The 14,174-nt window shown below is 34.0% G+C and overlaps 1 protein-coding gene across 1 annotated transcript; it reads right to left on the reverse strand.

Moving 5' to 3' along the window:
* Positions 1 to 239: 239 nt before the first annotated feature.
* On the reverse strand, positions 240 to 12,716 carry rgs9a (regulator of G protein signaling 9a). The gene is made up of 17 exons (XM_073833834.1): positions 12,529 to 12,716; positions 10,947 to 11,043; positions 10,377 to 10,427; positions 10,159 to 10,265; positions 10,023 to 10,074; positions 9,853 to 9,911; positions 8,816 to 8,892; positions 7,958 to 8,039; positions 7,808 to 7,870; positions 5,239 to 5,268; positions 5,082 to 5,143; positions 4,637 to 4,750; positions 4,424 to 4,539; positions 3,181 to 3,268; positions 2,947 to 3,085; positions 2,752 to 2,834; positions 240 to 1,146 (listed from the first exon to the last, which is right to left on the reverse strand). The coding sequence occupies exons 1-17, from the start codon at positions 12,592 to 12,594 to the stop codon at positions 990 to 992; spliced, it is 1,443 nt and encodes a 480-aa protein (XP_073689935.1). The 5' UTR covers positions 12,595 to 12,716; the 3' UTR covers positions 240 to 989.
* Between the last annotated feature and the right edge of the window lie 1,458 nt (positions 12,717 to 14,174).

The following is a 14,174-nucleotide window of genomic DNA, read 5'->3' on the forward strand; positions in this document are numbered from 1 at the left end:
ACTTGTTCAGATTACATTTTCAGGTAAAACTTAGTATTTTGGACCTATAAATACCTAGTATCTGTATCCGAAGTACAGTGAATGCCCACACAAACCTCAAAACATTAGATTCATCCGCGCTACGTTGCACAGCCCACATAACGTTATATATAATTCCGCAAATAATGGTTTTCAGAGAGATGGCGACAAAGACGCAAAACTTATGTTGTGCAGTTTTAAAGGAGTTCACTGCCAGAATGAAAATTTGATCATTTATTCACCCCCATGGCATCCAAAATGTGTATGTCTTATTCATTCGAAAAGAAATAATGGTTTTTGAGGAAAACATTCCAGGATTTTTCTCCATATAGTGGACTTCAATGGGGATCAGTGGGTTGAAGGCCCAAATTGCCGTTTCAATGCAGCTTCAAAGGGCTCTACATGATCTTATCTAGCAAAACTAAGAAAAATACAAAATTTGTACACTTTTTAAACACAAATGAGTAAATTATCAGGATTTCTTATGCTGTCTTTATCGTTTCACAGGAGACATACAGGTATTCACCATGACTATTGCACACATACGAAACATCTTCACACTATAATGGGGAACTGCTATGCAGGTAAAGTAAATGAATATAATTCAATCTTTGTGCTGGATGAACAGAATTACTGCATAGTAACAAGTGTGATCTGAAAAAAGATTTTTAGCAAACTACAAAAACATTATCATTTGGATGTAGCGATACAAATTATTGGAACTAGCTGTTGGGCAGTCATATGTACATAATTGAACTGTTATTTTTATATATTTAGTATCAATTCTTAGTAAAGCAAATTTCATTAAGGAATTAAAATAGAGTCTCTAAGTTTAGCTCTATTATATGAGACTTTGTATTAGATCTGTACATGTAGAGCACCCAAGAGTCATTAAGCCTTGTATGGGTCTCTTTTTAGTAATCAGATTGTAAGGTAAAGCATTTCCAGCATGTATCTCTGTCTCCAACTTTCTATTTGCGATCTAGTTTGCTTGCCATCAGTTTTTTAATGTCTACGGGTCCAGCTGCAGCTGCTGCCTTTGCTTTCTCTTCCTGCTCCTTCTGCCAGGTGATGATGGGGCTGATGCTCGGCCTGCGGTTCCTCATGTTTTGCTGCAGCTGGGCATCACTGAGAGGGGGAGAACAAGCCTTTTTATAGCAAAATACCGTTGGTGACACATGTTTTATATTTCTGAAACTACTTGGGTCCGTTCTTCGTACCTTGCTTACTACATCCAAGATCAAATGACACATCCAAGATCAAATCATCGCGCTAACTATGAGCGCGCTATTCCGGTTCTCTGAACGCACCTGTTGTTGATGATTAGTATAGCTGCATGAAGTTATTTGAGATCACTGGGTGGCTTAAAAGGGGGTACGTATCGATAGTAGAAACATTGATCGGCAACTCTTTGATTGGTCGGCGAACTTGTCGAAGGAGCGAGCACAGTATTTTTCTGCAGCAGAGCAAGAACTCTTGATTGAGGGATTTCAGGAGTTTCAGAGTTTAATTAAAACGCAAGGGAACACTGCAAAGGCTGGAAAAGCAAGGAGAGAGGGCTGGCAAAAAGTAGTGACCAAATTAAATGCATTAATGCTGCCCATGTTACATGTTTTTTCCTTGATATGTAATTTTTATTTTTATTTTTATATACACTACCGTTCAAAAGTTTGGGGTCAGTAAGATTTGTAATCGTCTTTAAAGAAGTCTCTTATACTCATCAAGGCTGCATTTATTTGATTAAAAATACTGAAAAAAACAGTAATATTGCAAAATGTTTTTACAATATATAATAATGTTTTTTATTTTAACATACTTTAAAATAGAATTTATTCCTGTGATGAAAAGCTGAATTTTTATCAGCTGTTACTCCAGACTTAAGTGTCACATGATTCTTCAGTAATCATTCTAATATGCTGATTTATTATTAGAATGATCAATGTTGGATAATATCAACAGTTGTGCTGCCAAATATTTTTTGGAACCTGTGATTTTTTTTCCAGGATTCTTTCATGACTAACAAGTTTAAAAAGTACAGTGTTTATTCAAAATATATATTTTTTTTTATAACAATGTAAATTATTTATTATTAACTTTTAATAATTTTTTAATTATTAACTTAATACATCCTTGGTGAATAAAAGTATTCATTTCTTTAAAAAAATAAAAAATAAAAAATAAAAATGTACTGAACCCAAACTTTTGATCGGTAGTGTAAGATACTTTTCTTTTCCCGCGTGAGTCAGTCCGCATCAGTCGTGCTCTTTAACCAATCAGATGTGACCTCGCCATTTCAACCAATCATAACCCACCAGGAGCGCAGCCTTAATCCTGTTTACATGAAATAAACCTGGTCCTGAGCAGGTTTAAGCTTACGGACCTGTTACTATGACACCAAGTCCGAGATGCGCATCGAAGAACGAAACAATCCAAGATCAGGACAAATCCACAACAATCAAATCCAGCTAAATGAATTAGCGACGTACGAAGAATGGACCCCTTGTGTAGATACTGCAATAAAAGCACTCAGTAGCAATATCAACAAAATGTACAAGTACACTGAAAAAACTGATAGTAAATTTTACAAACAATTACAAAGAAATGGCAAATAACACACTGTGTTAAGAAATGCTTAAGTAGAAAAACTGAAATAGTATTTTCTTATAAAACATACCCCAATCATAGTTTTATTTACAACTTGGGGATACATAGATATACAAAAAACTGACTTACGAGAAACTGTGTGGTTCTGGTGAAATGGCCTTTTTCTGTATTTCCTTGTAAACTGGTGACTTAAGGTAGCGATAAAATGTATCCTAAATGAGAAATGTAAAGTTCAGGAATTAGATATGTCTTGTGTGCATTCTTATTAACCAAACAAAACTGATTGCAGGTGATTAGATACATCAACAGAGCCGAGGATATGACCTTTTTCATCAGCATGAAGATGTGGGTCTGGGCAGCGTCCAGTACGTATCGGTGAGGATGTTCCAGTCCCTTTACTGTAAGACCCATTGTCCTGCCATCAATGTTGATCCAGCGTGGTGCTCCAGGGGCCAAAAAGGTTCTACAAAAAAATAATACAATTTGAGAAGCTGAGAAATGGGGGCCTGACATGCAAAATACGAGTAGAATTTAGTGCAAAAACAATGTGCATCTCACTTGAAAATTTGTTCTGCTTTCTCTGACATTGAAGCTGCTGTTCCCCATTTCAGCTCTTCAGCGGCTTCCCAGAAAGCTAGATTCTCACCTGCAGTGAAAATGAAGAAAAAGTTCACATACTTTTAGGAATAGTTTGTTTAAAAATTGGAAATTCTTTGATTTTCTCACCCTCATTTTGTTCCACAACCATACGGCTTATAATCAAATATAATTAAAGTAAATTGTCATTGTCAATATCCAATCAGTGTTTTTATAGATAACTAAAACTATTAAAGTCATTTTCGTTAATCGACATAAAGCTAAAATTAAAAAAATATATGTGACCCTGGACCACAAAACCAGTCATAAGATTAAATTTGACAAAACTGAGATGTATACATCATGTGAATACTCAATAAATAAGCTTTCTATTGATGTATGGTTTGTTATGATAGGACAATATTTGGCTGAGATACATCTATTTGAAAATCAGGAATCTGAGGGTGCAAAAAAATCAAAATACTGAGAAAATCACCTTTAAAGTTGTGCAAATTAGGTTCTTAACAAGGCATATTACTAATCATAAATTACATTTTGATATATTTACAGTAGAAATTTTACAAAGAATCATCATGGAACATGATCTTTACTAAATTTCCTAATGATTTTTGGCATAAAAGAAAAATCTAAAATTTTGACCCATGCAATGTATTTTTGGCTATTGCTACAAATATACCCCAGCGACTTAAGACTGGTTTTGTGGTCCAGGGTCACATATATAATTATTGCTTAAACTTTAAAAACTTAAACCACTAAGTGAAATAAAATAAGCTGAAATCAATATGAATTGAATAGAAATATAAAAAAGTACATAAAATGACTGAACAAAATTTAAATCAAAACTAAAATGAAAACTAAAATATAAAATCAGTTCAGATTACTTTGTAATAAGACTCTTAATAAGAGTATATAAATAATAATAAAATAAGGCTCCAATATTTGCAAAAGCAACATAAAAGTATATAGAAAAATTAGTATCTATAAATGTATTACTCAAATCAGTCTAAAATGTAAAATAAATCAGCTGATCCAGTTTAAAAAAGTGGTCTAAAGCATTCTAAATTGGAATTACCCAATAAAAAGAGTAACACAAAAATGAAAAGTATTCAGGTTAAGTAAATGATGACAGATTTCTGTTTAGTTTTTTTGTGTGTGTGTGTGTGAGAAGCGTAATTGTCAAAGCATTAATCAAATATTTACAAACCACTAAATTCTTTCTTTAGGAAAATCTTGAAGTCTGCACGGCCTCGTGGGTCAACAAGCAACTCATAGAAGCTAAAGGACCAGCGCTCCACCCTCATCTTTGTGGGAACTTCAACACTGTGAAAAAAATATAACACACCAAAAGTGATTTAAAGTCATCTAGTGAATATTAACTCACTAATATAAATGTAAAAAAGCTCTCAGGGAATCTTACTCTGGCATGTTCAACTCCCAGTAAGAGTCGTCATCGGTTTGCCAGGGATTGCTGGGGAGGCAGGGAACGAGGAATGGGTCGTGGTTCTTAAATGTTGTCATATACTTGACCAGGCTGAATGCAAAGAAATGGAGATTTAGTAGAAAATCCCATGAAACACACATACACTGGAAAATGTTTTTTTTTTTTACACATTTTCCAAGATTATTAAAGTATGTTTTACAAGACAAAACTGGTTTGTTCTACTTAAAAAAAATTCACATCTAATTTAATGTGTTATTTGGTGTGTTTTACTCATGAAATTTACTACCAATTTCTAAGTGAAAATGATTGGTTTTCAATGTAAGTGCCCTCTAAAATGCCACTTACTTGCCCTCTTAAATGTAATGTAATGTAAAACCATTAACTCCAACTGTACAGTTTTAATAGGCAAATTTTGACTTACGCTCCAAGAGATACTGAAGACTTGACCTTTGACCTCATGACGGCCTGTTGTGTGAAGATGATCTATAATATACAACAACCAACTAATCAATATCAATAAATGAAAAAACAACAACGACCAATTCTCTAAATTAGTGTAACGAAGCAATGTCACTTACAATTCTTCTGTAGTAATCATAGGTTTTTTTCTGAAAAAAAAAAGAGAAACAACATCCTGTTACCATCCATGCTCCTGACAAGACACCACAAAACCCACTCGCTACATGCTATCCTGCCAAACACAGGTGATATCTGAGTGTGATATCTAGATAATATTCTGCCAAACAAACACAAACTAACACAAGGAACAACATAAAACTCTTACTATAACATAGGGACAGTCATTTTAATTGCCAATGACCTGAATGAATGCTCAGGGTACAGAAGCAGGGAAGTACTGTGGCACACTATATATACAAACTTGCTTTTGTCTGAGTGTTTGAATGATAATGAAAGCTGGATTTGATCAGTTGTGCTTTCTAGTGTGTGTGTGTGTGTGTGTGTGTGTGTGTGTGTGTGTGTGTGTGTGTTAGGAGTCATCTTGAAAACTGTAAAAGTAAAAATCTGTGTGGAAGGAAAAAAGAGACAGTCAAAGTCTAAAAAAGTCAAAGCAGTCCAAGATATAAATACATATCATCAGGTTACATTATATTATTATGACAGATCAACTACTTTTCAAACATCTGGGGTCAGTAAGATTTTTGAATATGCTTTAAATGCTCACCAATGCTGCATTTGTTTGATCAAAAGTAAAATAGCACTAAATAGCCTACAGTCATTTATACAGATAAATACAGAATTTTCAGCATCATTACTTGAGTCTTCAGTGTCACACGATCCTTCAGAAATCACTTTAACATGCTAATTTGGTGCTCAAAAATAAAAAAAATTTCATACATTTTTTTTGGAGACTTGATGAATAGAAAGCTCAAAAAACAGTATTTATTTAAAAATACAAATCTTTTGTAACATTACACATTTATTATAACTTTTTTTTCCATGTAAACATCTTACTGACCCCAAACTTCTGACTGGTAGTGTAACTTATTCTGACTTTATGCATTTAAATATTAGGGATAATTCACCCAAATATATAAAAAAATTGTCCATCATTTACTCAACCCTTATGGTGACCTTTAAGACTTTCTTTAGTCTTTATGACTATATAGCTTTCCCCACTAGCTTTCTTTACATGGACAAAAACAGGTCATTCATTCATTCTCAAAATTATATTTTGTGCTCCACAGAAGAAAGAAAGTCATTAAATTTGAATAAATGATAACACAATGTTAATAAATGATGTTTTTCATTTTTGGGTGAGCTATCATGCATCAAATAATAATACAATACCACACCAACATAATCTATTCACATTCAAACAGACCCTTTGTTGGGTGTTTTAACATTTCAAACTGTGTTTAAAGGGGTCATGAACTGCATTTTTCTTATTTTGTACTGTTCTCTAAAGTCTACTTACAATGTTATCATAAAAAACATCATAATTGAAAAGTAAAAGGCTATTTTCTGTCCTGTTTTGATTCTCTCATCAGAACTCTCTGTTTGAATAGGCGTGGCAGATTGTAAACTCTGAAGTAAACGCCCACTGCTATGATTGGCTAACAGTTTTTTGTTTGACAGCCTACATCCTTCATAGATGGACGCATAAATACTCAGTACAAATCAAACGATCTGTAATAATAGACAAAGCAATAGTGACCCCGTAATAAAAACAGTTACTCACACTTGTCTTTCCTAACATTGGGATCTGGAGGAAGGCAATGCAATATAAATAGCCATCTTTATCATCATAAAGTGACATATTCAACAACCTGTCATTCAGGCAGACTGGTTTCAATATAATCTGTTTTTAATCTAACAAGAAGGTTACGAGTTCTGAAATATACAGGATGTTTTTATAGTACAATGACCTCTTATATGTCAAAAGATCAATGGAATTTTGGTTTCTCAGTTCATGACCCCTTTGAAGAACTCGAAAAAATGCACATTTTCAAGTTATCATCATCAGCAGCAAAAGCAGTAATACAATAGCGCACCCAATGAGAAGCTCCCCTGGTGTATTTCTAAAAGGCTCTATGAGGGGAAAGTGTGAGTGGGTTGGAGGGAAACTCCTCGGAGGATCAGCGGGTCAAGAATCCTCTTATATCACAAAGCAGATTGTGGGAGAATCTACATGGCCATCCCAGGCCTGAGACAGACACACTGCTAATCAGCTCTATAGTTAGTCAAACCATACTGCATTCAGGAGTATTGCCTACGAAGCCCATAGTAACATGTGACAGCATTTAAAGAGAGTTTTTTCCATGTTGTTCCAAACCTGCATGGCTTTTTTTCTTCTGGGAAACACAAAAGTAGATTATATTAAATGTGTTTCAGTGAGTTGTCACTGGTCTTTGGTTCCCATCTTTGCTTAAATATCTTCTTTGGTGTTCCACAGAAGAAACAAAGTAACACAGATTTGAAACAACATGAGTAAAAGATGACAGACTCTTTATTTTTGGTTGAACTATCCCTTTAAACTCCATAATAGCCTTAGTGATTGTTAACACTGATGGTTTAAAATAGAATCAGCAAGTGACACCAATCTTGAGTGATACTCTAGAAGAGTCAGTGTGGTGACTTAAGCTTAACAACAGATATTAATGGGTCACATGCAAACTTACCAGTTACCTCCTCCTCATTAGGGTCAATATGGCGATCCAGGCCGTAGTCCATAGCGCTGTGAGTTTGTGGCTAGAGAGAGTTGAAGAAAAGAAAATGTATTCTCCTTATAGTGTCTTCAAAGCAAATGTACACTAGCAGCTTCTGCCAAGCACTTACTGGAGGCCTGTGGACAATCCAGTAGGCTCTTTCCTGACAGTCAAACACAACTCTGTCTGCCTTCTGACGCGCCTTCCCGGCACTTGAAAGACAGGACACAGTAACATAAAGTAAGTATCAGTAACAATAAGTATTGAAGAAGATGAATTACAAAAAGGAAGACAATGGACAAACCACATGACACAAATATCTGACAGAGACCGAATCATGTATGTTTGTAAAGAAAGCAGGAGAGTATATAGTAGTCAACATTTGAAGTTCATAAAAGTTCATCAAAGTTGTTCCAAGACAAGAATCGGCATTGTTTTGGTTTAAGGACAACTTTGATTAAAGGTTTTGATCCACTTCAAATGTTGACTACTATTAAGTGTTTACATGACACATCCTCAATCAGCCATATTGGCGGCAATGATGGTAAACAATGCCACTGAACTGAACAAAACTTGCATATTTTGCTTCTGAAAATGGTCAATTATTGTCATGTTTTGGGCTGAATTAATCGGTGGGACCGGGAAAAACATTTGGAGTACTATAAACTGCCAAAAGTTATAACAAATCAAGGAGAAGTGTACAAAATGCATTTGTGGTAGGCCAAACTGAACCAGGATTTCCAGAGCAAGAACCTTGACAACATTCATGTTTGTTCTTATCATTTCCGGTCAGGTAGGTGAATTATTAGGCTAACATCTTAATTAATACTGCTTGTACATATCTTTACCACCTATTAACTTTAGTTTGTCAAAATACTGTGCCCTTGCTGTTGTTTACATTTGATTACATTTATATCGCCAATATGGCCGCACATCTGGGTTACTGACTAAATCGTGACACAAGTACAAACCCTCTATTGAAACTCACTGGTACTGCTCTTTAGCTTGCATCACAATAAAATCCCATTTGTGGTTCATCCATGTGTGAAGTTTGTTGTACTCCTCCTGTTAAAATAAACATCAATGTTGAAGTATAATGACATTAACTTTGAAATGAAACTAAAATTCCCACTCTCTATTTTCTAAATGCATCTTATTGGTATTGTTTTGAACGATTCAGCCATTATGTTTTGTTTTGTTTTCTCTCTAGTTACGTATGCTAGACTTCTTCATCATTTCATCTAGTTCACAAAAAAATGACAATTTTGTCATGTTGGTACAAACCTGTGTTTCTTACTTATCTTGAACATAAAAGAAGATATTTTAAAGAATTCCTATAACCAAACAGTTGATGATCCCTATTGCCTTTCACAGTATTTCTTTCCCTACTATGTAAGTCAAATAGAGACCAACAACTGTTTGGTTCTTTAAAATATCTTCTTTTGTGTTCAACATAAAAAAGAAACTTATACAGGTTTGGAATGACAATTTTAATTTTTGGGTGGTCTTTTTTTTTTTTTTTTTATCCTGCCACTTTCTTACAATCAAGCTCACATTCAGACCTGCCTGCATCCAATTAACAACCAGTAGATGCATTTTTTTCCCTGTTCACAATCGGTTTCACTCCAATCACAATATGGAGGAAGTTTTGTTGTTATATTTGTTACGTCACATCTTTAAAATGTTTCTAAATACAACCCTGAACCACAAAATCAGTCATAAGTAGCACAGGTATATTTGTAGCAACAGCCAAAATACACTGTATGGGTCAAAATATTAGATTTTTCTTTTAGGCCAAAAATTATTAGGATATTAAGATCATGTTCCATGAAGATATTTTGTAAATTTCCTACCATGAATTCAAGATTTTTAAGTAGTTGTATCTCGACCAAATATTTTTCCTATCCTAACAAACTAGACATCAATGAAAAGCTTATTTATTAAAATTGACCCTTATGAATGGTTTTGTGGTCCAGAGTCACAAAATATAACTAAATCAGTAATCAAGTGAAAATTTTTACATACCTGCTCATAAACATCAAGCACTCCCTTTTTCCGAATGTTTCTCTTTGCCAGATAGATTGCTTTAGTGACAAAAAACACTTATATTATGGGATGGTGACAAAAACATCTTTTTAACTGGGTAAATGAAAGCAACTTTCTCAGATTTTGTTAACATATGGAAGATTACAAACCATAATCGGAGTCCTCGGCTCTCCACTTTTGCACAGGCCAGAAATAGGGGGTCTAGAGAGAAAGAAAAAGTCACCCTTTTACTATGCACCACTATTAAAACATTTTTAAAGACACAAAGCCTCCTGACACATTTACCTGAAAGCGGTACAAACTGCCATCTGGTCTGAGGACAAGCTTTTTGTGGTCCTGCAGAGGGTAGATGTACCCGAATGCCACTAACATTGTGCCAAATGCTTGAGCCTCTGTCAAAAGGCATCCAAGGACATTATTGTGCAGGGTAATGTATTCAAACATATTTAAAGTATATTTTTTAGATAACAATTTTATTTAAAACAATATATTTTCACAATTACCTTCGCTCTCCATGTTCATATTTTTGGTGATCCATGCAACAATAACCTCACCTGTCAAACAGGTCAGCAAATAATGGAAAACGTATTTTTTTAATGCAGTATAAAAAAATAACATAAAAATTAAAAATTAACCAAAAAAAAAATGTAATAAACAAATAAAAATGAATTTAAACAAATAATAATTATAGGCGTGTCAGTGTCCAAATTTTAAATTGTAGTATACTGTAGAAAATATTTATAACAGCTTTCAAGCATTTTGAACGTTTGCTTCACAAATCTCAAGCTCATTATTACAAAAACCAGTTAAATGTAAGACTAAGTTAAAGTGCCTGGCTCGCTAGATTTGACGACAACCCTTGCAGAGATTAAAGAGCAACTTTGGAACCTAAAGTAGCAAAGATCTCATCCAATTGAAGGCTTCTGTATATAGCCAGCGCCGTCAGATTATGATCTAGCAGCACAACACTTGTGTCTGTATATAGACCAAAAAGGAACCTACAGTATACAAAACATGGTGATCTGTGAACAGTGTTAAGATTCTGTAAGATCTTCACTAATTTACAAACTCACCAGTGATGGCATATGGAATGGTTGTAACGTTTAGCTTCTGATCTGTTCCCTTCACTCCAGTCGATGGGTCCTGCATCTGAACAACTGTGGCCTCCACCTGAGAAATTTAGGAAATTAGTTATAGTTGTGGCAATAGCCAACAATACATTGTATGTGTCATATTATTCTTTTATGCCAAAAATCATTAGGGTATTTAGTAAAGATCATAAATTTCCTGCCATAAATATATTAAAACCTACTTTTTTTATTAGTAATATGCATTGCTAAGAGCTTCATTTGGACAATTTTAAAGGCAATTTTCTCAATATTTACATTTTCTTGCACCCTCAGATTCCAGATTTTCAAATAGTTGTATCTCGGCCAAATATTGTCCTATCCTAATAAACCGTATACCAATTGTAGCTTGTTTATTCAGCTTTCAGATGTATAATCTCATTTAAATTTTATTAAAATTGACCCTTATGACTGGTTTTGTGGTCCAGGGTCATATATATAAAAGTAGGAGCTAAAGGATAAAACACAATGCTCAAGGGCAGTATCAGTCCCAACAACTATAGATGTTCAATGCAGGAACAAGGTTCCCCATTCAGGTATGTTATATTATATTATATTATATTCAGCCATGACTGTCACATTTCAGTTGTACAGGTAGCAAAAGATTACTTTACAAATAGGGATATTAAAATCTGTACAGCACCTTTTGAAAGAAAAAAAATATATAATTTTTCTAGTAACTTTGTCAGGGGTTTCAAAGACATGGCCACAGAATGGCCTGAGAAAAAAGAGTTTTGAAAATATTGTTTGCTTAGTATTCCCTAATAATACATTTCATGTGTATGTAGATTAATCCAGTATTGGTGTTTAAAGCATCATAAAAATTCTGGACTATAGGCTCTGCATGGCTACAACAAGGTTTAACAAATAAACGGAATATTTGTTACAGGTTCCTATTAGTCCAGACCTAAAATGAGTTTGACACTCATGTACTATGGCACCATGCATGCCCTTTGAACTTAGAGTAAGACATGACGTTCTTAAGGCAAGCTGTCAGATGTGGCATGAGGCCAGGCTAATTGGCTTTGAATCAGAAAGCTCTTTTAGAGCGCATCTTTTCAATGGCTCCCAAGATGTCTCCAAGAAGCTAAGAATAAACAGAAATTCCAGGAACAAGAACAAAATAATATAAAATAAAATAAAAATACAGTTAAAGATGTGGATATTCTATGCAAAGGCTGAGATCAGATAAAACTGATTTTGGTTTCTATTTAAATCAATCAAGACAATGTTAGAATCGCGTCAAGACCTATTCAAGCATTAAGGATTTTTTAAATAAAATGAAAAAAAAAACTACAAATATATATGAACTATATATCATTTAAAAAAAGAGAATGTGTTGGAAAGTCACTTAAATTTCTAACATATTCTTTTGTTAAATTAATTTATGAACTGATGAAACTACACTAGGCATAGGCATATTAGTCTCACAGAATGAACATCTAATTATAAAGTGTATACGATCCTTAATAGTGGGTTAATTGTTCAGTAATGCTAAATAATAACTGTGTTCAAAGAATGGACTCACCTTTTTAAGGCAGGACATCCGTGGCCGATAACGTTGTCCATGATCTCGGTCCGATCTTATGGTCATTTTGTAGTCCTCTAAAAAATAAATTTAAAAACACAAAACAAATCTGTTGTCACCAGCCTTGAGAATATAATTTCAGGTTTTCTAAAAGAGTGGTGAACAGTGCAGGTCCCTGCTGGACAACACGCGCACACACCGGAGAAAACAAGGAGCAGCAAACATAAGAAATGGACAGCGGACCAATCACAGCGCAGATCTATTTCTCCAATCTGCCATCGGCGGATACTGCATCCTGCTCACACACACCGACAGGCGGCGATAGAGAGACCAACACGTATAGACTGTTTCCCATGGGGAACTGTACATTCGTTTTTCCATCAGCAGAAATTGCAGTTTCAGTTACAGCATGATTAAAGGCCTAAAAGAAATTTCTAAAAGTTGATTCACTGAATGTAATCTTTCAGAAACAGTAAGCAGATACATTGTATAGGTGCATTCCAATTTGGGATGCCAACATGGAGGTTGCCATGAACATGTAACCTAACTTTAGAAGACTGATACATCAAGTTATCATCTCATGTGAGTGTATATCAATTTATGATATTGCTCAAAAGTGTTTCTGTATCATATCTGATACATGAATCAAGGTCTTTTAATAATTTACCAGATGCTTTTATCCAAAGGCGACTTACAAATGAGGACAATAGAAGCAATCAGAGCAACAATGATTTGTTTTATAATAAATAAAAAGGAATAAAAATAGATAGAATAGAAAAGACAGCTAATGTTAGGCTGATAATACATAGGGCAACCTTTTTGAGCAATGACGCTTGGGCTCTTACCCATTAAGAATGGGATGCAGATCGGCTGCTGGTCCCTAGTTTCCCGTTGACGGCAACATTGCTCAAAAAGTTGCTCCTTGTATCATCAGCATTAGAGGGTCAAGTTATCATTTTTTTCATAAAAATATAGTATAGAAAAGTATAGAAAAAAATAGTTTTTTTTTTTTATCAAAACTTTACTGAAAACCCTGTTTCACACAATCCATCTGCCATCTGCTTTTTTCTACATTTACTGGAGTTTTAAAATGTATCAAATACACTACCAGTCAAAAACAGTCACTACCAGTAAAATTTTGTAAAATGATTTTTAAAGTCTCTTCTGCTCATTAAGCCTGCATTTATTTGATCCAAAGTGCAGCAAAAGCAGTAATATTGTGAAATATTTTTACTATTTTTTATTTATTTGTATTTGAATATATTTTAAAATGTAATTTATTTCAAAGCTGAATTTTTAGCATCATTACTCCAGTCACATGGTCTTTCAGAAACCATTCTTATATTCTGATTTGCAGCGCAAAAAAAAATTATTATTATTATTATTATGTTGAAAAGAGCTGAGTAGATTTTATTAGGTTTCTTTGATGGATAGAAAGTTCATAAGAACAGCATTTATCAGAAATAGAAATCTTTTCTTTAGCATCACTTTTGATCAATTTAAAGAATCCTTGCTAAATAAAAAAGTATTAATTTCTATCATTTATTCCTCCAAATAAATAAAATTATACTGACTCCAAGCTTTTGAATGGTAAAGTATATAATATCTTTGGGTCTTTCTATTCATCAAAGAATCCTGAAAAAAAT

This window comes from Garra rufa, chromosome 1 (genome assembly GCF_049309525.1).
Source record: "Garra rufa chromosome 1, GarRuf1.0, whole genome shotgun sequence".
Classification (NCBI taxonomy): domain Eukaryota; kingdom Metazoa; phylum Chordata; class Actinopteri; order Cypriniformes; family Cyprinidae; genus Garra; species Garra rufa.

Coding starts and splice junctions, on each gene's coding strand:
- rgs9a (XM_073833834.1), bottom strand. CDS start 12,594: ATGACCATAAGATCGGACCGAGATCATGGACAACGTTATCGGCCACGG. Junction 10,266..10,376: donor TATGAACATGGAGAGCGAAG/GTAATTGTGAAA, acceptor GCCTTTTGACAG/AGGCTCAAGCATTTGGCACA. Junction 3,269..4,423: donor CCTAAAGAAAGAATTTAGTG/GTTTGTAAATAT, acceptor TTTTCACTGCAG/GTGAGAATCTAGCTTTCTGG.